At 44.3% G+C, this 24,111-nt stretch overlaps 1 protein-coding gene across 1 annotated transcript; it reads left to right on the plus strand.

Annotated features, from left to right (window-relative positions):
* The first annotated feature begins 1 nt into the window (after position 1).
* LOC131503019 (small nuclear ribonucleoprotein-associated protein N-like) lies at positions 2 to 16,040 on the plus strand. Its single transcript, XM_058714336.1, is given in 5 exon segments — positions 2 to 274; positions 276 to 567; positions 570 to 781; positions 3,818 to 3,943; positions 15,858 to 16,040. Coding segments are annotated over 5 exon segments (1,071 nt in total). The 5' UTR covers positions 2 to 16.
* The last annotated feature ends 8,071 nt before the right edge of the window (positions 16,041 to 24,111 follow it).

Consider the following 24,111-nt stretch of genomic DNA (forward strand, 5'->3'; position numbering starts at 1 on the left):
GGGAAAGAGCAGCAAGATGCCACGGCACACGGACTATAGACCCACGCGTATCCTGCAAGATGACCGAACATTCATTGGCACCTCTAAGGCTTTTGACAAACGTAGGAACGTGAGCCTCCGGAATTATGATGAATCCAGCAAGATCAGGCCAAAGGATGCGAAGCGGCCGGAGTGTGAAGAAAAGCGGGTTGGGGGCCTGGTGTTGCTACGTAGGGAGAGCTTGGGTTTCCATGCCTGTCAAGGACCACCCCCCAGGGACCCTGGCATTGCTCGGGGTACCACTTGCTGGAGCGGCAGGAGGTCCTGGGGTCGGCAGGGCAGCGGGCAGAGGAGTGCCAGCCGGTGTTCCGATCCCCCCGGCTCCTGCTGGATCTGCAGGCCCCGTGCGAGGGGTTGGGGGACCATCCCAACAGGAAATGGCTCCACAGGGAAGAGGTACTGTAGCAGCTGCTGCGGTCGCTGCTATTGCCAGCATTGCTGGAGCCCCCACCCGGTGCCCACCGGGACGGGGGACCCCACCCACTCCCGTGGACGGAGCCACACCACCTCCAGGCATCAGGGCTCCTCCAGTGGTATGAGACCACCCATGGGCCCACCAATTGGGCTTCCCCCTGCCGGAGGGACGCCAATAGACATTCCCCCTCCAGGAATGAGACCCCCTCCGCCAGGTATTAGAGGTCCCCCTCCCCCAGGAGTGTGTCCACCAGAACACAATACTGTCAATCCTTCTCAAGTCACTCCTTTCTCTGCGATGTGTCCTGTGAAACTGCATACAGTGTTTGTGAGCTTTTGTGCCCTCTTTGCTGCATTAATAATATTAGCGAGTAAATGCACAGAGCAATTCAACAAAAAAATAAAATAAAATAATATACATCTTTTTTCTCTATTGATCAGGACTTTTTTGGTTGTAAATAACAAATCCAACTGAACTAAAGTTAAGGAGAAAAGGAATCTATCGGTCAAATAGCCAAAAAGTCCAGAGACGAACTTCAGGCAAGGCTTGATTCAGGGGCTCAAACAATGTCATTGGAAATTGGGTCTTGCTCTTTCCATCTGTCTTCTGTTTTCCCTCTAAGTAGATTCCGTTCTCAGGCTACTATTTCCTCTTGGTAGCAAGATCGTTGCCAGTGGCTCTAGGCTTTCATACACCTGTTCAGCAACCCCAAAGATCATCCCTCTGTCCCAAGAACTCCAACAAAAATTGTGGAATCCGGGCACCTGGTTGGCTCAGTCGGGGGAGCGAGAGACTCTTGATCTCGGGGTTGTGAGTTCGAGCCCCACATGGGGTATCGAGATTACTTAAAAACAAAGTCTTAAAAACAAAACAAAATAAAATTGTGGAATTGAATCGTATTGGCTTAGATCAGCCTGACTTTGGTCACGTGCCTTTCCTTGAACTAATCTCCATATTCAATGGGACACATTACTCCGATCGCCCAGGCTTGTGTTACATGTGCATTCCTGGAACTGGCGTGGGGTCAACTGTACCTGAATTACGTGCCTGAAGTTGGGGTAGAGGGTGGCTCCCCAAAGAGAGTCAGAGTGTTGTCGGAAGATTTGGGGATGAGCACTGAGCAAAGAAAAACAGGTTCACTACAATTCAGAGAAACTATTTCAAATTAAACTTCCCCATCTCTCTTTCCTCCAATTTCCCATTTAGCTATAACCAACGAGGTTTTACGGTGTCTTAGAAATTGTCTTCTTTTTTGCGGTGCCTGGGTGGCTCAGTCGGTTAAGCTTCCAACTCCTGACTTCGACTCAGGTCATGATCTCACGGTTTGTGAGTTCCAGCCCCACATCGGGCTCCGTGCTGACAGTGCAGAGTCTGCTTCAGATTCTCTCTCTTTCTGCCCCTCCCCTGCTCTTGCTATCTCTCTTTCTCAAAATAAATAAATAAATTTTTAAAAATTGTCTTGTTTTCCAAAATTCAAACATATCATCTTATAGGCTTTTGGTATGGTGAATAAACATCTTCTGATAGGAGCTGGGTGCTTAAGTAATAAATGCTAAAGGGGTTTTGCTATACCAAGCCATTACTAACCTTCAGTGTATTAATTTTTTGGCCTCAACCTGAGGCAAAACCTTTATTTGGTATGAGAAATGCAAGTTTTTAAAAAATAGAATATCATGGCTGAAGACACTGCTCTCCAAACACTCTTTCACCACAGAGACAAAAAAAAAAAAAACAACACCTTATGTCCAAGTTATCTTTGAACCCAAAGCAGAGGTCTCGAGATTCTGTTCAAATGTGAAAGAGGAACCCTCTGGAATGAATGGAGATATGAATATATACTCCCTCGGAAGCACCATCAGCTTCCACTGTTCTGAGGTGGACTGTTAGAAGCGAGTTAGTGACCAGGATTGAAAAAGTTCATGGTTTGTATTTTGTTAATACTGGTCGTCATGGCAACCACCGGGTTCTACATAAAGCCTGAAGCCAGCGGACTTGTAATGGAATACATTCCTCTGAGTGAGTCAAAGCCTTGTTGAAAAGGAAGCAATCACGCTGCTGTGGAAATAAATTATGAACTGCTCACGGTTGAAATAAGCAACTTTTTTGGAATCCCATTTCCCCCTCCTCCCACATACTTTTGATGATAAGTAACTTGGCAATGCTTCATTTCTGATGGGACTGCCTATCATCTCTTTGAGAAGAGGCCTGGTAATATGTGGCTTGCCTACCTCACAAGGTTTCAGTGAGCATCAGATGAGAAAGTGTGTGTGAAAGAGCAATGGGCTGCACTAATATGGCCAGTGCTGTGGATTAAGAGTTCTTAACATTCAGAAATGGAAGTTGCAGATATTATTTTAATCCACCCTGAGCCATTAGAGATTACTTCCTATGACACACATACTAATATTTTGTTCAGTCTGAAAACCCAAGTGATGAAACTTCCGCTGTTCCCCTGGGGCATCCTACTCCACCACAGAGCCAGAAAGTTTATGCTAGTAGAATATAGTGTTGCATAGCTCGGATTTTGGAGTCAGGCAGACATGGATTCAAATCCCGGCTCTACTGCTTTGTGGTTAAGGAAACTTGGGCACATCACTTAAAGTCTTTGCATCTCACAATCTCATCTACAAAAGGGGGGTAATGGTACCTACTCTATAGAGCTGTGAGAAAGATTTCATACAATAATGTTAATAGAAGCACCTAACAATGTCTTGTGCAGAGTAAGGGGCAAATGAGTGTTAGGTGTGCTTGTCATCAGTTTTATTCCGGTTGGGGCATGACCATCTTTGCTTTCTTGCTAATCCCTGTTGGAATTGTTTCTACCACATTAAATTCTTTTTTCTTCTTGATTTACTCTGGTGCTTTCAAATACTAAGTCAATGCTTTCTGCTATTTTGATCCCCACCTTTTGTGATCATCTCGTTGATTAGGATAAGCCACTGATTGGTTTACCTTCAAAAAGTGGATCGATAACAAAGATTGTCAGCACTTTTAGTTACTTATTGTTCAGTATTATTATTGGCTTTGCTGGAGTGTGTTGACCCCAACTCACCACCATATTTTCACGGGCCCTCTTGACTTGGAAATGAGAATGTTCTTAAAGTATCGGTGGAATAGCTTGCTTCTGGCACGCTGCACAGTAGGGAGCCAGCCACGACAGCCACACGCTCCCCCGTACCCTCACCTGGCAGGGAGCTGGCCTTGGATGATCCACAAAGTCAAGTTGCACAACTTTGGCCGGGAGCTTCGTCCACTACGTATCCATCACTTGGACAACCTTGTTAAATTCCTGCAGCTTGGGCCTATCTGAGCTCTTCATCATTTTAGTATTGTCAGCCTAAGCAGACCAATTTCTGCTTCTAGGAACATTCCTTTGGAGAAGAGCAGAAGTTTCAACAAACTCTCAAGTGCTCTTCAAACTCCTGGATCGGCGAGGCCCTTGAGCCCATTCTTGTAATAGACTCAGAAGAATGGTATTTGGAGCTGCAAGTTTGCATAGGGTCAGTTTTTCCAAGAAATGTAGTCCTTCTTTGGATAGTTAATTTGGAGGGGTTGGCATTTCCTTCTACCTGGCCTCATGTGTTTTCCCCATCTTCTTGGAGACTGACCTTAAAGTAGTTTCTCTATCTTCATCCTTCCAGCACTTTTGTCTCTGCTCTTCCAGCATCGTCATTAATTTTAACACCAGGCTGATTTTTCTTTGCCACGAAAGGCTTTTAGCTTCTTTGATAGCTCTTTGATTCCTCCTGAGCCTGCTTCTCCAGCACAGGGTAAAGTTTAACAAAAGGGTTTTGGGATTGTTGTGTTTTTTGTTTTTTTTTTAACCAGCAGGCCATGTCCCTCAGTGACAAACATTATTTAAGTAAGACACTCTTGGCCTCTTCTTTGACCAGCAGACCTCAATGGTTGGTAATTGTCAATGCCCAGAACAGATTTTTTTCCTCCTTACTCGAAGATACCTTGAGGACCTCATGTTCAGGCCAGAACTATTTTGGGTGGAAGGGAGACAGGACATTCGATACCTTTGTGTCTGGTAAAATCTTTCCCACAGAGCCCTGGATTCTCATCTCTTCTTTACAGTGGCTAATGGTTAAGATGCTAATTCCACTATCTTCGCCTTGGGTACTCTGAACCTCAGACCACTTCCTTTCGGGCTGGGCATCTCTTTAGTTAGAACCACAATCTGAAGGGGAAATGCTTTTGATTAGTGAGGCAATTAAAAATAAAATTCTGTGTCTTCCGAAACGATTTTCTTCCATCTGACCAATTAGCCTGGTTTCTATTTTGGAAAACATCGATTACACACCGAAAAAATGCAATAAACTTGCCATTTTCAAAACTCCACAAACTCCAAGGCAATGATATTTAATGAGTGATTTATAGTGATATCAGTACAGTAGGGGCACCTAACTTTAAAAACAGTGGCTTTTAAATTGCAAAGCTATGAAGATTATTGAATACCAACTTCCTTGCTAATAGAGCTGTAATTTTAAGGCAGAGAAGGTTCTCTCGGCCTCAGCACTCTGGACATTTGGGGCTAGATCATTCTCCGTTGTGGAAGCTGTCTTGTGCACTGTGGGATGTCGAGCAGCATCTCTGGTCTCTACCCATTAGATGCCAGTAGAATCCTCACTCCAGGGGTGATCGCCAGAACTGTCTCCAGACAAATTCCAAGTGTCCCCTGGGGGGCACAATTGCCCCTGGGTGAGAACCTCTGATGTAGAAGACGTGGTGAAGCAGTTTTTCCCTCGTTTGCTTTTCTGGACGATGAAAGTGGGAGAGGCCAATGAAAAATAAGAACACAGTAGGTCTTAGAATGTACTGTTTTCACTCTATCATTATCAAGTCCTCAACTTTTCTCAACTGAGAATTTTAGAAAAACAATTAAATTTCCAAACATAGCTCGGATATACAAACATTGGTCCCCGGCGTGTCTCACCTCTCTGCTAATGGGTCAACAAGAACAGGACTTTTCACGAGGTGTCCCAAGAGTTTGCAGGGCCCCTCTCTGGCCTAGTTCACGGAGAGCCAGGGTAAAACTACTCATTAGCAAAGTGACTAATGCATAGGCCTATTAGTTGAAATAGTCAGCGAGGGGAAAAGGAGAGTAATGTTTCCTGTGTACCGTTTCCTCTTTTAAAGCAGAATATGCTGTAGACTAATGAGTGGCCACATCCAAGTTGCTCTTACAAATTGGTAAGTTTCGTCTTTGCCGTCCAGTACTTGCTTCCGGACTAGTCGGGATTTTCAAAGACCCTGATGTGAAAAGAAAATGGTGATATCCCAGGCATTCTCTGCTTTAATAACTGCTCCTCTCTTGGCCTCAGCCTCTCCTTTCCTTCCACTCCCCTCCTTCTTCCACCTTCCCTGCTTCCTGCTACTTTGAAGAGGGCCTGGGAAGGGTGGCCCCGGAAGGCAGGGAAGTGAATGTGAATTAGAATCACCTGGGGGCACCTGGGCGACTCAGCTGGTTGAGGATCCTTCCAGGTCCCGATCTCACAGTTCTTGAGTCGGGCTCTCTGCTGACAGCGCAGAGCCTGAAGCCTGCATCAGATTCTGTGTCTCCCTCGCTGTCTGCCCCTCCCCCCTCGCGCTCTGTCTCTTTCTCAAAAATAAATTTAAAAACACATTCAAAAAATTTAAAATCACCTGGAGAGCTTTTCACCCCGCACAGTTATGAAGGCCAACCGACTATCCCATCCACTCCCTACCCAGCGCCCACCAACAGCGTACTGGCTGGAAACAAAAGCCACACATAATTAGGAGGCATTGAAGAGATTAAGGAAGGGATGCTTTGCAGAGATGCGGTCAGGGTTTAGGGAAATCCCTGGGAGGGTGCAGTACAGCAGAGTAACAGCAGGGAGCTGGTACCCCCCTCTGCTGGAAGGGCAAAGAAGAGTGCGGTAGCTGGAACTCAGACGGCAGCGGTGGGAGCAGTCATCTTATGGGAGCTGTTTCTGGCGCCACACAAACCAGCAAGCCAGGCTGACCCGGCAAGGGGAGTGATATTTGACTTAACACCGGAGTCGCATGTGGAACCAGTTTCCGGGCAGAGGCAGTGGCAAGTGCAAAGGCCCAGAGGTGAGAATCGCCACTTTGCTCTTAAGAGGATTTTTTGTAAGTCGACTTCGGGATCTGTCAGGGTCTGCACTGTCTCACCTCTCATTGAACTTGAAACAGTATTTGGGGGCTATTTTGAAACACTGAACACTGTGTAGTTCTTTAGGAGGTGTCTCCTCGGACACCTCATCCTATCCCCTGAAGCCCCCAGCTTCTGTGGCTGGGAGACACGGAAGTTCACCCTAAAAACAGCTCTGAAGCGTAAACCGCTACTTCTCAAACTTCAGCAGGTTTGTGGTTCTGGTTCAGCAGGTCTGGGATGCAGCCTGAGAGTCTGCATTTCTACCAGATTGCCAGAAAGGCCAGTGCTGCCTGGCCATACTTTGGAGAGCGAGGACCTCAAGAACTCGGAACAGGGCAGTGTGGGAAACAGAAACCACCCACCAGAAGTTAGAAGACCTGGGTCCAATCTAAACTATGACCTTAACCAGTCACATGACCTCAGGCAAGCCACTTAGCCATTTCTTCATCTATAAAAATGGAGGTGTTAGGCAAGGCTCCTCCTGCTGTCCCTTACGTGTCTGCAGATGATGACTAGGCCTTTCAGACCAAATGCTGTGACATTTGCAGTCACTCTAAGTTTGGGAGTTCTGACATCAGCCCTACGGCCATTTTATTTCTTCTGTGCTATTGTGAGGACACAGAAAACAGTAATGTCTGAGCCCAGAGGTGGAATCCCTCAGACTCGGACAATAGAAGTTGGGAGAGGGAGTCATCACACACTTCAGTCAATGGAGGATTTTCTCTCAAAATTAGTAAAGGAGATACCTAGCAATCACCACTTTAAGCTGATTAGAATTGTCGTTAAATGGAAGTAAGCTAAATATCAACCAACAAGTGACTGGTGAAATTAAACATTCTAGGCAACCATTAAAAATGATTATGTTTGGACAATTCTACTGATAGGGGAAGTTGACATGATATATCATGGAGTGAAAAAAAATGGGAGGTTACGTTACAGCGTGTGTATAGCAAAGAGTACATGAGCTTAGGTATTCACCAAGAAATGTCTAATTTTCTTTAAATGGAAACAATCTAAACAACTAAATGCAATGCCTGATCCTAAAGTAGATCCTTATGAGAGGTGAAAAATGCTGTAAAAGATACTATTTGGTCAACTGACAAAATTGAAACTCAAATGGTAGATTAAATTAAAATATTGTATCAACATTAAATTTCCTGATGTTGATAACTGTACTGTGATTACTTAAGAAGATCCTTTTTCTACAAATAATCCAGTGAAGAAATGGGCAAAAGGCATGGATAGACACTTCTCCAAAGAAGACATCCAGACGGCCAACCGACACATGAAAGAATGCTCAACATCACTCATCATCAGGGAAATACAAGTCAAAACCACAATGAGATACCACCTTACACCTGTCAGAATAGCTAACATGAACAACTCAGGCAACAACAGATGTTGGCAAGGATGCGGAGAAAGAGGATCTCTTTTGCATCGTTGATGGGAATTCAAGCTGGTGCAGCCTCTCTGGAAAACAGCATGGAGGTTCCTCAAAAAACTAAAAATAGAACTACCCTACGACCCAGCAATGGCACTACTAGGCATTTATCCACGGGATACAGGTGTGCTGTTTTGAAGGGGCACATGCACCCCCATGTTTATAGCAGCACCATCAACAATAGCCAAAGTAGGGAAAGAGCCCAAATGGCCATCGATGGATGAATGGATAAGGAAAATGTGGTATATATATACAACAGAGCATTACTCAGCAATCAAAAAGAATGAAATCTTGCCATTTGCAACTACGTGGATGGAACTGGAGGGTATTATGCTAAGGGAAATTAGTCCAAGAAAGACAAATATATGACTTCACTCATATGAGGACTTTAAGAGACAAAACAGATGAACGTAAGGGAAGGGAAACAAAAATAATATAAAAACAGGGAGGGGGACACAACAGAAGAGACTCATAAATATGGAGAACAAACTGAGGGCTGCTGGAGGGGTTGTGGGAGGGGGGGGATGGGCTAAATGGGGAAGGGGCACTAAGGAATCTACTCCTGAAATCATTGTTGCACTATATGCTAACTAGTTTGGATGTAAATTAAAGAAAATAAAAAACAAAACAAGTTAATAAAAATAATTTTTTTAATAAATCCAAATATTAAATATTCAAAAAAAAAGAAGATCCTTTTTCTTAGGAAATGTGCACTGAACTTTTTCCTAAGCATAAAATTACTTCCAAATAAAGAAAGTTTTCTTAAAAAGAATATTTAGGAAGCTCACAGAACCTGGGGGTAGGGATAGGGTGTGGCACAGAGAGTCAGGCTCAAACACAAGGCAGTCAGGAACATTCCCCGAACCATCACTGGTCTGCTCCAGCCAAGAGTAGATTACTTCTCGGGGCACCTGGGTTGGTTAAGTGACTGACTTTAGCTCGAGTTGTGATCTCACAGTTTGTGAGTTCAAGCCCCGCATTGGTCTCTGCCCTGGCAGTACGGAGCCTGCTGTGATTCTCTCTCTCTCTCTCTCTCTCTCTGCCCCTTCCCCACTTGCTCTCTCTCAAAAATAAATAAACATTTTTTTTAAGTTTAAAGAGTGACTACTTCTCAGACACTGCAGCTCTCACAGATGATAGCGGGGACCAGATGCCTGAAACTCATTCACTGCTGCCTCTAAAGAAAAGAGAGCTTCCTACTTCCCTCAGCAGAAAACAGTTCCTCATAGCGCTTGTTCCCATGCGTAACTGGCTTTCAAATCCATGTCTTCCCGAGGTGCATCTGATCGGTGGGAATTAGCTGCAGGGGTTGCTGGGAAAGCAAATTTATGATTTCAATCTTTAAAAAGTCAGCATCCGTGTACGAAGTGCTCCAAACATAAGATGGGTGTTCAAAAGATGTCAGGTGGCCACAGATGGGACAAATGCTACCACCATCACACTCACAAAAAGCTACCCCTAATGATGACTTCTGTGGAGTCACCCCAGCGTGGGTCTGGGAAGCCTTCCTTGTGCACTTCTAGTCACTTCCTTGTGAAAGCAGCTGCCTAACGTTGGCCCTGATACAGCAGACATGACCTAGTCACTGTGCACTTCAAATATGTCAGACATGCAAACAGAACCCAATGAGACATCACTACATACCCACCAAAACGGCTAACGCGTAAAAGGAAGACTGACACACCAAGTGACAGTTAAGATGTGCAAAACCAGGACTCTCACTCATCGTCAGTGGGAGCGTAAACAGGTACAAGCACTTTGGAAAAGCTGAACATCTGTACACTCTATGACCGAGCAATTCCGCTCCTGGTATCTAAGTGACAGCAATGAGTCCTTATGTCGATCAGAAGACGTGCACAAAAGTATTCATGGCATCATTATTCATAATAGCTCCAAACTAGAAACGACACAAGTGTCCATCAACAGTAAAATGAGTAAATAAATATCGCAATACGTACAATATGGAATACTACACAACAATCGAGAAAATAATGAACTAGCCTTACACACAGTATTATGGATGAATTTCGCCAACAGTGCTGAAAAAGACACCAGATACAAAAAGGCACATCCTGTATGATTCCACTTACATGCAGCTCAAGAGCAAAGAAACAAATCTATGACAACATGTCAGAATAGCAGTTTCTTTCAGTGTGAAATTGAGGGGTACCAAGAAGGGGCATGAGGGGGCCTTTTAGGATAATGAAAATGTTCTGTATCCTGATCTGTGTGCAGGTGTCACAGGTGTTCACCCATACAATTCAAACTATGCCCTAAGATACACACTTTACTGTGTGAAACTTATACCTCAATTTTTGGGAGAAAGAATAAAGACTACGGAAATAGGATCACAGATTCTTAGAGCATTAAGGGAACTTTTCTAGAAGGAAGGAAGGAAGGGAGGAAGGAAAGGAAGGAAGGAAGGAAGGAAGGAAGGAAGGAAGGAAGGAAAGAACTGTCATCAGAGGAATACGAAGTCTCCTAAAGTTCTGAAATGACTGGTGGCATGCTATGATCTCCGCCAGGTTTAGCTATTGACAGCATTTTCCTGACTCTGCCTCACACTTTCCCATGTCTTCAGAAAGTAACTTTTTGCAATTAAGCACTAAGAAACTAGCCGAAAATGTGTGTATGGAGCAGTTCTACATAATTGCACAGTGCTTTGCCATTCACAGGGAATAGGGTACCTCATTTGACCCTTGCAACAACCCTGGGAAGTGGGCAGGGTGAATGTTCATTTTCATTACCATTGCATTTCAAAGAGGCTAAACGGTCATATGGAGTCACTGCTTCTGACTTTCAATCTAATGCTTTTCTAGTGGTGTTTGTAAGTGCTGATTTCTATACGACAACTAAATACAGCAAATAATTCTGGATTGGATCCTGGAAAGGAAAAAAATGCTATAAAGGACATTATTGAGAAAATTGGTGAAATTTGAACACAGACCACATGTAGAGGATAATATTGTATCCACCATTTCTAAATTTCTTGACTTTGATCATTATACTGTAGTTTCATAAAAGTGTCCTGGTTCATAAGAAATGCATGCAGGAAGTATGCAGAGTGAAAGGTCACCATGTCCATGACTGACTCTCAAATAGTTCTTTAAAAATTAGAGAGAAAGAGAGGGGAAGCAAATGTGGCAAAATGTCAATAACATGTGAATCTCGGTGAGTGGCATTCAAGTATTTGTTGTATTCTTGCAACTTCCATGGAGGGATTAAATTTTTCTCAAAAAAATCTAAAATATTCAAGAAAAAACTACTTTCGGATAAAATCAAGTTATGCCTTGGGGCGCCTGGGTGGCTCAGTCGGTTAAGCGTCCGACTTCGGCTCAGGTCACGATCTCACGGTCCGTGAGTTCGAGCCCCGCGTCGGGCTCTGGGCTGACTGCTCAGGGCCTGGAGCCTGTTTCAGATTCTGTGTCTCCCTCTCTCTCTGACCCTCCCCCGTTCATGCTCTGTCTCTCTCTGTCTCAAAAATAAATAAACGTTAAAAAAAAATTAAAAAAAAAATCAAGTTATGCCTTCTGTTGTGCATATCACATGAAACCATAGTCATCTTGGGCACTGTAGAAGAAAAATGACAGCACTATAATTTCTAACAGATTTATTAATTGCTTCATTTCATCATCACACAGGCAAAATATCCTTTCTCTTATTTAGTTAGCATAATCTATGAACTTAATAGAAAGACTTGCTCTGCGGGGAACAGTTGTAGCTTTTATAGAATACCTTAGAATGTTCTTTTTAAATGTTTATTTCTTTATTTTGAGGGGAGGAGGGGCAGAGTGAGAAGAAGAGAGGGAACTCCAAGCAGACTCCGTGCTATTAACGTGAAACCTGACACGAGGTTCAATCCTATGCCCGCGAGATCACAACCTGAGCTGATATCAAGAGTCGGACGCTCAGCTGACTGAGCTACCCAGGCACCCCTAGACTACCTTAGAATGTTCTATTATGAAGCCCTGAGAGAGGGAAAGAATCTGCAGCCTCATGGTCCCTGCTGCTTTGTTGATGCCTCATGAAGATGGCAAGATTTTGGAAGGCAGAGACTTGTGGCACACTCAGGGATACTGGGTCCCAGGGGCAGGGGCTCCAGCTTTGCCTGAGTCCTATCACCCAAGTGTATCTTGGAAGCAGCAGAACTGCTGGACTGAAAAAGAAACCAGGACCCTGTCCATTATGAGGAAAATGGGCGATAACGTAAACAACTGCAGAGCGCTGGCCTAGAAAAGACTCAATAATTGAGTTCAAATTTCCCTCCACCTCATGGGTGTCCAAAATGGAAACTTAAGTTAAAATAAATAATAAGATAATGTTTCTATATTTGAATGTTTGGACTGAGATTCATTCCTATTACGTTAAGTAACATGTATTGAAATGTATGATATGCTGGGCATGTTATAATGGTTGTTTTATTTCGTTCTCACAACAACTCTATGACTTAGGTAAAATAGTCCCCATTTTACAAATGGGGAAACCGAAGCTCAGAGGGGTTATTAACTACTTGCCTGAAGTCACGCAGCAGGTAACCGGTGGAGATAGGTGAACTCGGACAGGCTGACTCCAGAGTCTCAGTGCTCAGCCCCTCCACCCTGCTTACAGGTGGCTACCCACCTATCCATAAGGCCAGTCCTCCCCCTAGCAATACCCACTACAGAATAGGGCCTGTGATCTATTAAGGGAAGATGCTACTCTGCGGTGTAACAGAAATGTAAGAAATCTATCCCAGCTCAACAGAACACAAGAAAATCATTAATTCCATCCCTTTCAACAGGCAGCCAAATTTTCCACACTGCGGATGACTAAAAGATGGAGCTGATTGTGCCCAGGAGGGTGTGACAGTACTGGTACTGCCAAACGTCCTGGCTGGTGATGCCCTCCTCTCCTGCAAAGAGTGGGGTTCTTCCAAACGACATTGGTGTTCTCCACTCCCCCCATGGACGTGTAACTTAGGTAGGTAAACCTGCCCAAGTCGCACACTGTGCCTCACCCAGGGCCTGAAGAAAGCTGGTCCCACGCTAAAGGCAATTTGTGAAACATAATTACTTGCAGATTCCTTCTGGAGCCGCTTAAGCTCCTTGAGGTCTCAGATGTGTGGCCAGGCTAGAACTCTTCTTGGCAGCTAAGGATCCTTCTGCCTCCAGCTGGAGAGGAGGTCCAGATGACAGAAACCAAGGGCATCACTCAGATGGAGTTTGGCCTTCCCAAGACTTGGTGGGGCAGGCTCAGATGCATGAATGGGGCTTTGGGGAGTCTACCCTTTCAGCAGATCCAAACCACACAGATCACAGAGATCTGCGGAAAATAATGTCTTTTTCATGAGCGGACTGAGCATTAGTGATAGTCTCCACTTGGCTTGATGGCACTCTGAGTGGGGAAATGAAAGTCTTTTCTCTCAGTAAAAGGGGTAGCATGGTCAACAAGACTCATGCCCAGTAACTTACTGGAAAGGCTTGCCCCAGATAACATTTGTTTTCTGTTGAGAGAAGCACAGCAGGCTTTGATTCTGCTACTGTAGTGTTTGCAATTATATTTATTATCTATTATGGGTCAAATCACAAAACTATAATGGATACAGCTACATATAAATTTGATTACCCCCCAAACCCTGATACATAGCTGTCATGTATCTCATTTTACAAACAAGTAACCAAGTTAATATAAGCCTGACATGATTTTAATTTTAATCCAGTTCAAATCAAAGTTAGAAGCAGAGGACATTCGACAACATGGACAAATCTCATAGACATCGAACAAAAGGAAAGAAGGCAGATAGGAAAGAGTGCATACTATATGATTCTATTGGTATGACATACAAGAACAGGAAAAACTAATCTATGGCGACAGAAATCAGAAGAGTGGTTACTTCTGGGAGGGTGGTATTGACTGGAAAGGGGCATGAGGGAGCCCCTAGGGATGCTGGCAACTTTCTAGATCTTGATTTCAGTGGTAGTTCCACAGGTGTATTCAAATGTACAAAATCATTGAGCTGTGCTTTTAAGATTTGTGCACTTTATTAAGTTGTCTCAAAAAAGAGGTCACAATTAATTTATGAGAAAAGAGCCAAGAATGCACAAGGGGAAAGGATAGTCTCTTCAATGAAGAGTACTGGGGAAAACGGATAACCACGTGCAAAAGAAAGACAATTCCCATTTCACATATATGCAAAAATGTACATGAAATGGGTTACAAACTTGGATTCCCCAGCTTCTTGGATTTTTTGTTTTGCCTCTTGGATGTTTTTAAATTCCTATTTTATATTTAAAATGGATATGTGCATTGAAAAAGATCCATTTCAGTGTGATAGAATTAGACCTTAGCGAGAAAAGCATGTCCCTCCCAAAATAAATTTCTCTTCTGGAAGTTTCAAAACACACTTTTCATTAATTTTGGGGGTATCCTACTCTGCTCCTGCTCCCACCTGTGACTCCTGCCCTGCAGCTACTGAGGGCTATTCTTTGAACACTCCATGCCTTGTCTATCTTCAGTATGCCTTTGCCCATGCTGGTCCTTCTTCCCGGAACAGTCTTATCCCTTCTCCCTACATGATGGATATCTATGGCTTCTTTAATACCTAGCACAATTATCACTTCCTCAGCAAGCCTTCCCCCTAAAAGCCTCAGGTGAAATTTACTCCCTCAACTGTTGTACCCTCGTAACTCTGCGTAATTATTTACTTATACTTGTTTCTCCACCTAACTGTGAGCAGTTTGTCAAAGACAGAGCCTGTGTCATGTTCACTGTTCTGTCCCATATTGTAAGTCTACCATATTGTAAGTGATCAATAAATGTTTGTTGAATGAATAAAATAATTTCTTGATCTGCAACGTGGATTAAGAACACATAACCCTAAGTATGCTCACTGTGGAGAAGCAATTATGAACTCTATACATCTGGGGCTGCCAGAGCCATCTGGAGAAGCACCATCAGATTCTCAAGGTCCAAAAACTCCTGTCCACTCCATCCTGCCCTGTGATGGTAGGTCATGGAAGGAGGCTTTCATATTTCTTAGAATGGAGCTTCCATAAACCAAATCAACCTTTTATTTTTCTAATATTCTATCTCTCAATGCCTACTTTGTATAAGTTGCAATACCATATTTCGTCAAAAACTACTATTCTTACAGGTGGCAGATAGGAATAAAGGAGACATGCTGGAAGGAGAGAATCCCATCCTCCCACACAGAACCCTTTCCCCATACCTGACAGCCTCAGAGATTAACAGACTCTCACCTAAATGTCATTGCCGGTTTTTTGTTTGTTTGTTTGTTTTTTAATTAAGAGCTACTGATGTTTCACAACTGCAGTTTCTCTGAAGATTAGCAAATGATCTCCCATGTCTGCCTTTCCATTGTTCATTCCAATTCCCTGTGGCCCAGAGAGCAGAGGGCGGGAAGGTGTTCTGATAGGTGATTTCAATGCCCGACCCCTCTGGAGTCAGGAGCCACATTCAACAGATCAACCTAGACAGAGTTTTTTAAAGGTCACGAAGATGAAAAAGGGTAGAGAAAACATGACCTTCAAGAAAGGAAGAAGAGAACCAAACAGGAGTCTTTGCATAACATCATTCCAAATAACTGTGTAAAAGCCTCTGAAGTAAACAGGTGCTGAGTCGGATGTCTGAGTCTTAAGTATACTAAATCATTGTATCAGTCAAGGTTCCAGCGGGACACAAATGGAACACACACACTGGGTAAGTGAAGACAAGTTTAATAAGGGATTGGGCAAACACCACAGAATGCCCCAGGAAGGAATTCCACAGGTGATACTTACACTGACCCTATTTGGCTCCCATCTCTTGCTTGTGTTGCCCAGTGGTTGGACCCAGTAGGAAGCCAGAGAGCAGGGGACCCTGTGGACACAACTCATGCAGGTCAGCCTCCTGGGTTACAGGATGGAGAAGGGTGGAGAAGGTGGAGAGTGAGCTTTGGAGAGTGGAAACAGAAGATGTTCGGCACCCAAACGATTCAGACCACTCTCAGCAGCCCCCTTTGCTGAACACCCATTGACTTAGACTCTCCCTTCTTCATTTCCTTCCACACAAAGCACCTGCACATTTCCCACATATTTTATGGCCCTTTATTTGTGTTTGATGTCCATACAGTCTCTAAATGTCTGTGCCTTTTGTGTGCCTTGACCATCTGATGACGTCTCCCTAAACTTTAGCTGTTTAGTTAACCATAGGTCAATGTGACCTCAACGAGTAAGTGACATCGGAGCCAAGAAATGAATGATAAGAAGGAGGTATCCATGCAAAGATCTAGGGGAGACCATTCTCTGCAGAAGGAAACAGCAAGTTCAAAGCCCTGAGACAGAATGGCATTTGGAGAGCTTGAGGGACTGGCAATGCATCCCAATGGCCAGAACCGAATGCTTCGTTCCTTGTCAATTATTGTAATGATCAGACCCCCACGCATAACACAGGGAGTCCTTCATCTTAGGTGAGGAAAGGAAGCCTCGCTTTGACAATCTTGGACCTGTTTCCTCATTCGTGAAGTGGGAAGCTTGACTGAGATTGTGCCTGAGCTCCCCTCCTACTCTAAAAAGATATGACTCTTTCATCCTATAAGGAAAAAAAGACACAAAGTGCCATTCGTTTGTTTGAAAAAGACTGCGTGGGCATCGACTGTGTCTTTACTATGGGGCCAGCGTAGCTGATGCCATCAGTGCACCAACGGCGATACCCTCGGCACTCACCTGCAAGCACCCGCCGCCCTCCACCCAGAAGCTTCCACCTAGCCTGCGTGCAAGGAAGGCCAGAGTGGCAAGGATCGCCCCCAGAGCAGCCCTTGGCTGTGATGAATGGGAGGGAGAGTGTCAATACCCTGGCTTCTTCCCCGTCAGGTGGAACAGCTCTGAGGTGCGCTCCGTATGTTCTCCTACAGCTTCTCGGGGGTGTGAGGCCGCAATTGCCCACAGAGGTAGGCTGCTCTTTAACACATGCCTAGCACTGGCCTCTTTCCCTTCCGTCTTCTATCCTCACTCCTTGACTGGTGCTTCTCCCAAATAAACAACTCATGCTCGAATCTTATTCTTAGATCTGCTTCTGAGGGAGCCCCACCTAAGCGAGCCAGTTATAATGAGGGATACCAAGAAGCATAAAATACATCTCCACCTACAACAAGTTCACCCTCTAGTTACTAGTTTTTAAAAGTAGACATTAAAGGGGAGCCTGGGTAGCACAGCAGGTTAAGCACCTAACTCTTGGTTTCAGCTCAGGTCATGATCCCATGGCTCATGGGATCAAGCCCTGCATCAGGCTCCAAGCTGACAGTGCAGAGCCTGCTTGGGAGTCTCTCTCTCTCTCCATCTCTCTCTGCCCCTCCGCTGCTCACACACACACACACACACACTCTCTCTCTCTCTCTCTCTCTCTCTCTCTCTTTCTTTAAAATAAATAAACTTAAAAAAATAAATAAAAGTAGACATTAAAGCCTTGAAATATAACTTTTGAGCCAGCAGTTCAACGTCTAAGAATACATCTTTCAAAAGTAATATTTGTGCACAAAACTTAGATACCAAAATGTTCATTTCTCATCAAAGCATTGAGAATAAGAGATACAAGTAGCAAATGTCAATGTAAATGTTCAATGGTGGGGAAATAAATACTGGTATGCCCATGCAACAGAACACTATGCAGTCATGAAAACCCATGTTGTAGAATAATACTTAATGACACGGGCACGGTTCGTAGGCACAATCAAATAAACAAGGGTTACACAACAATATCTTTGGTACCTATCGTTTTCACTAACAATAATATATATGTGCGTAGAAGAAAAATACTAGAAAGCTAACACACCGAAGGATTAACACTCGCCAGCTCTGGGTCTGTCTATATTTTCCAATATTTCTAGAAATAACATGTATTTTTTACCTTTAAGGTGATGCATTATTAGTTTACATAGTCTAAGATAGCATGTCTCAATCTCAGCGTGACTGATATTTTGGAATGGATCATTCTTTGTGGCGGGGCCGTCCTGTGCCCTGTGGGATGTTTAACAGCAGCACCGGTACCTGTCTTCTAGATGCCAGCGACGCCTTCCCCTTCAAACTGTGACAATCAGAAATATCTCTAGACACTGCCAAGTGTCCCCTGGGAGCAAAATCACACCCAGTTGAGAACCATCGGCCTAAGAGAACCTCAAGGGGTAAACCCATGATAGCAGTTAGTGGCCACGAAATAAAGTAAGATTATTCAAAATGTGTCAGACATGCATGATTTTTTTTCATGTTGAAGAAATCAATGTCATGTTCAACCTATAACCTAAAGTAACATTTGTTCCAGAAGAGGCCACTTCCTCAGACGTGTGATAGAAGAACCGATAACAGGTTCCGAGATACCATCGTTCAGTTTCTAGGAGGTTCAGACTTTCAAAAGTTGAAGTCACGCCACCCTAATGGGTCACTTGCTTCCCATCTGGCCTCACACTGGACGACGGACGGGAGGTAAAAGAACACCCTGAAACGTTTGCTGTCAAAACTTCCTCAGTACCATTACTCTCAGCGATTTAACGGTGGTTACACATACGTACGTAAATGCAACAGACACAAGAAAATTCCCCAAGGGGTTGGTGAGAGTTATGATATGAGCCTGAGTGGATGAGTCTGAGTCCATCAGGAAGTGTTTACTGAGCCCCCTGTGTGCGCTTAGTGCTGTTCTAGACTCTGAGGACACAGAGGTGGACACGATGTTCCAGAGGCCTACCCCGGAGAGATCCCCGTTTCTAGTGAGCAGGGGTGGGGGGCACATTTATGCGAACAGGATAATTGGATGGCGAGGATAATTAGGTCACACGCAAGAGGGCGGCTCAGCAGGAGGGAGTGTTTTTGGCCGCCGCAGCCTCTCCGAGCACCACGTGCACAGGTGACGGCATCTCTGCAAAGCCCGGAGCCAGAGAAGCAGCTGAAGCCCAGCAACCCCAAGCTAGTGGAGGAGGAGGAAGTTGGGGTCAGGTCAGGTGATCTTCGCCGGTTTGGCAGGAAGTTGGGGTTGCACTCTAATTGCAGTGCGGGAAGGTGCGGGAGGATCGCAAGCAGGGAGGACAAGAGCTAGTTTACGCTTTTGCCAGGTCACCTCGACCCCATGCAGGGAACGGACCTGAGCAGGACGAGAGTGTGCAGGGAGATCTGTCATTTGACCTCCACATGAGTCCAGGTGAGAGATGCACCGGGGTGGCCCAACTAGGTTGGAAGGGTGAAGGCGAAGCAGTGAGATTCGGAAGAAGATTCGGGAAATGGATGGGAAGCCTGCGTGGGCCCTGCAGCCCGGGTAAGCCGAGCCAGCTGCCGGAGAGGCGAGAGGCGAGCGCTTGGGCCGCCTGAAGCTGGAGGTCCAGGGAGCAAAGCGGTGACTAATGACAGACAGCATGAACGCCAGGGCCTTGTAAACCCATTTTTATTTTTAAATAGGCTAACAGCCAGGAAGTAGGGCATTTTGTAACTTCCTTGGGAGTCAGAGCCAAATGGCGCCAGGAGGTCCCAGCTGTATAAGCGGCACAGAGCACAGGCCAAAGCTGGGCCGCCTCTGGGGGGAGAGCCTCATATTCCTTCTGTAAAAAATTCCTACTTGGGGGCTGGTGCCTAAAACGCCACCATTTGACACTCTTTTTAGCTTAGATTTTTAGTTCAGCATGAAATACCAATTCCTTTCCCCAAGACGAAACAGAAAGCAGTGATGGAGACTGGGCCATGAGGAGCAGGGCAGGGCAATGAGAAATCAGATGGGACAGAAGGCTGGAAGTTCTGGTTCAGAAAGACCTGAGGGCGTATGTAGAGTGGACGGGCGCTGGGTGGGCTGCCAGTGGGTGGGCAGGCTGGAGCGGGGTGAGGGTTGCTCAGAGAGGAGGGGGAGGCCGTCCATGAGGACCCGAAAGAGCTTGCGGGAGGCCAGGAGGGCGAGCGCGGCTTCTTCCCACGTTTCCTGACGTGAGCTCCAGCCTCCTCGGTCTGGTCTGCAGGTTGACAGGCCCTTACCTCCTCCCTGAATGGATCTCGGATCTCGGCTGGCCCAGCTTAGCCTTAGAGCAGGAAGGGCCCCAGGGGAAGGAATCCTGAGGGGATCCTAACAGGCAGCTTTCCCAGGCTACTCTGGGGGAGGAAGGCCAACATTCAATTCGAAAACCAATTTCCAAAACGATTATAGGACTGAGATCGTTTTGACGGCTATTGAAAACACAATCAAAGCTAATTTTCTCACTGAATTTAATCCTTTCTAAATCACTTTGCTAAAATTTTAAAAATTTATTATTATTTTTTAGAGAGAGAGAGAGAGAGAGAGAGCATGAACGGGGGGGACAGAGGAAGAGAGAGACGGAGAATCCCAAGCAAGAGCCTGAGGAGCCTCTCCATCCCAGACCCTGGGGTCATGACCTGAGCTGAAATCAAGAGTCAACTGACTGAGACACCCAGGTGCCCCTACGCTTCGCCAATTTAAAACAAAAATCTTATAATTTGCTGATTTCCCCCCCTCAAATTTGGAAGGCATTTAGATGAACATCATTGTTTTTTGGGTCTCAAGCACATTTTCCTCTACATTTCACCCTACCTGTCCAACTGCTGGGCGCGGAAGCCCTGGGAATACAGCCCAACAACTCTAGATTCGTGATGTCTTCCCTCCATTTATTTGACCTTCACTGGCTTCTCACACTTTTATTCATTCTTTCTCTCACTTTTTAAGTAAATACTTACAGAATTCCTGTTATGCATCAGTTACTGTAATAGAGGCTGTGGAGGTAGAAAAATTAGATAGTCTCTGCCCTAGAGGACCCGCCAATGGTGGGAAGAATGTACAAACAAGTCATTAAAATGTAAAGGATAAGGGACGCCTGGGTGGTTCATTCAGCTCAGGTCATGAACTAATGGCTGGTGAGTTGGAGCCCTGCGTAGGGCTCTGTGCTGACAGCTCAGAGCCTGGACCCTGCTTAGATTCTCCCCCGCTTGGTCTCTCTCTCTCTCTCTCTCTCTCTCTCCCTCTCCCCACCCCCCAAATAAAAACAAGGAGGAGGATAAAACACAATAGACTTTTAAATACAGAGAACAAACTGAGGGTTGCTGGAAGGGTTGTAGATGGGGGGGATGAGCTAAATGGGTAAGGGCCATTAAGGAAGACACTTGTCCGGATGAGTGCTGAGTGTTATACATAGGGGATGAATCACTGGAATCTAATCCTGAAATCATTATTGCACTATATGCTAACTAACTTGGATGTAAATTAAAAAATAAATTTAAAAAAATATTCTTTAAATGCAAAGAATAAGCCCTATAATTATGTCCAAAGCACTGAAAGCGTATTACTACATTTTAATTTACACTTGAATTCATAAATAAATAATTCCTATAAATTTGTTACCACGTATTTTGTAAAAAGTTTACTTAAATGCCAAAGTTTCCCAATACAGGTGAATTTTTCCTATTTCTTATGTTAGAATGCCATCTACTGGAAATTCTGGAGAACAGCAATCAGTGATTTGTTATGTTAGAGTGCCATCGTGTGGAATTTTCTATAATTGCACAATTGTATTTTCCCGATTTCTTGTGTTAGAGTGCCATCTGGTGGAATTTTTATGTTATTGCAGCACCAATTATTTATTTATTTTCTTTTTGTGTTGCAGTGCCGCCTGGTGGAGTTAGCGTGTAATTGCAAAACAATTTTATTTATTTATTTATTTATTTATTTATTTATTTATTTATTTATTTTTATTTATTATCGAACTATCTGTTTGATTGTTTCTTATCATTCATTTATTTATTTACCTATCTCTTTAGCTGTCCATTCTTTTATTTAACTAGCTAGTTGGCTAGTTGGCTAGTTAGCTAGTTGGCTAGTTAGTTGGCTAGTTGGCTAGTTAGCTAATTAGTTACAGTGTCACCCAGTGGATATACTGTGCAATTGCGGATCATAGAAGTTTTTCCTATATCCTTAGGGTGCCGCCCAGTGGAATTTTCAAGTAATTCCAAATCAGATGTTTTCCTATTACTCAAGTTAGAATGCCACCTAGTGGAATTATCTTGCAATTGCATGATACGTTTTTCTCCTACTCAGGTTAGAGTGCCACCCAGTGGAATTATCTTGCAATCACATAACATGTTTTTCTTACAGGTTTCCCTTGCTATCCAAAAGTTGAAGGTTCCCATGAAACCATTCCTAAGCCGAAATGGCAGAAAGCAAAGAGTGTCCCCTCCCTTCCAAAAGTTCGAGTTACACTGCTTGCTCTTAGGAAGGACCTACATTAGTACATTATTACAAAAGTGAAAATCCTCTTCGGATTTCTTTCACCTAGGGAAAACAGTACTAATGCAGTCCTCTCCAAAGAGGGAAGTGGCATAACTCACTTGTAGTTAGTTCGGGGAAAGCTATATTCAGGTTAGAGTGCCACCTGGTGGAATTATCATGTAATTTCAGAGCACATATGTTTTTCCTAGTACTCAGGTTAGAATGCCACCTAGTGGAAATATGTAATTACAAAACCACTGTTTTTTCTGCTACTCGGGTTAGGGTGCCACCTGGTGGAATTTTCCTACAATTACAGAACAGGTATGTTTTTAATTTCTCACGTAAGAGTACCACCTGGCAGAATCATCCAGCACTTACAGGGAAAAAAAATGTCTTTTTGTTACTTGTGAAAGAGTCCCACCTGGTGGAATTGTTCTTTGTTAAGAAGTAGACCAATGATCCTCAAACTTGGCATCTGGATCACCTGGAGAGCTCTTTAAAAGAAAGACTGCAGGCCCCCAACCCGAGTTTCCTATTTGGGGGGTTTGGGTTGGGGTCTGGGAATTTGCATCTCTAATGAGGTGTTGGTTGATGTTGATGCTACTTGTCTGGGACTGCACTTTGAGAAGCCCTGAAATACTCCTTAAATTTTAGTTTCACACATAAATGGCTTTCTTTTCTCATGTAATTTCTGCAACTGTTTCATTTTTGGAAAACTGTAGAGTTTAGGAAGCTCTGCCCTCCTGAGTCTCTCTAAAGAACTCAGGATACCTTTTGATTAAACCTACCAGTTACTTTGGATATGTTTTCGCAAACACAACTTTACAATGTGGGATTTTGTCTGTTTTTGTATCATAAAATCCTAGTATGGGTGCCCCCTAAATATCCGTCGGATGAATGAATGAACCAGGCCTTCAACTTTGTCAGGTTGTTTGGATAAATACGACAGCTTCCTGAAACTGAAGTAGGCAGAAACTCTGTCTCCTTCCCTCCCTATCACTTCGCTGGCATGTTACAAGCAAAGAAGCCACAGAAATCTGTCAAAATCATTTATTCGTATGCAGGCCCAGAACCTGCCACACGGCCTGTTCCCATATGCAGTTGAGAGTTCTGCTTACTCCTTTTCGGCACTGTCACAAGCTTCTTCCCAAAATGTTGATCCGCGACAGATAGAGATGACAAAGTCCTCAGTAAGCAGCAAGCACAAGCCACTACCTCACAGGCGTTGGGGCTCTGACTTGTCAGACTCTTTCTTATACTGTGTTCATGCAAGGGCTCAGGTCCCTTGTCATCTTTTTAGCCAATAGCATGTCTTGAACACCACTCAATTCACCAACTGAAAATCATTTCTAACACTTCTTACGTGAATTGGTAACCTTTCCGGTGGAAACTTAGATAGGATATTTGCAGGTCCCCTAAAATACGGACTTCTGGCTAGGGTCCTTCCAATGTTAATAACCTACCCCTGAAGTGTGGCTCCCTGATTAGGGTACTTTACAGGTTAACTGACTGCCCCTAAGGTAGAGAAGATTAAAGTGAATTCCCAGACACATCTATAGCACTCCATTTACACTGGATTACGTTAAAGTAAATTGCAGGCATTATAAAGCCAAGAAATAAAAGTTTTGCTCGTGCATTTATTCCCTCGCTCTCCATTAAAAGTCTTACAGAGTGGGAATTTGGGCTAAAGGTCGAGAATTCTGAGTTCTGTTCTCATCCCAGAGAACTTTAACTAGCTGTGTGATCTCAGACAAATTACTTAACCTCTCTGGGCCTTAGTCCGTCCATTAGTGAACGAGAGACCTGAACCAGCCATTGCTAAAGCTACCCCAGCTCTAAATTGGCAAGGTTGCA

Source organism: Neofelis nebulosa, chromosome X, assembly GCF_028018385.1.
Source record: "Neofelis nebulosa isolate mNeoNeb1 chromosome X, mNeoNeb1.pri, whole genome shotgun sequence".
NCBI classification, from domain to species: Eukaryota; Metazoa; Chordata; class Mammalia; order Carnivora; family Felidae; genus Neofelis; species Neofelis nebulosa.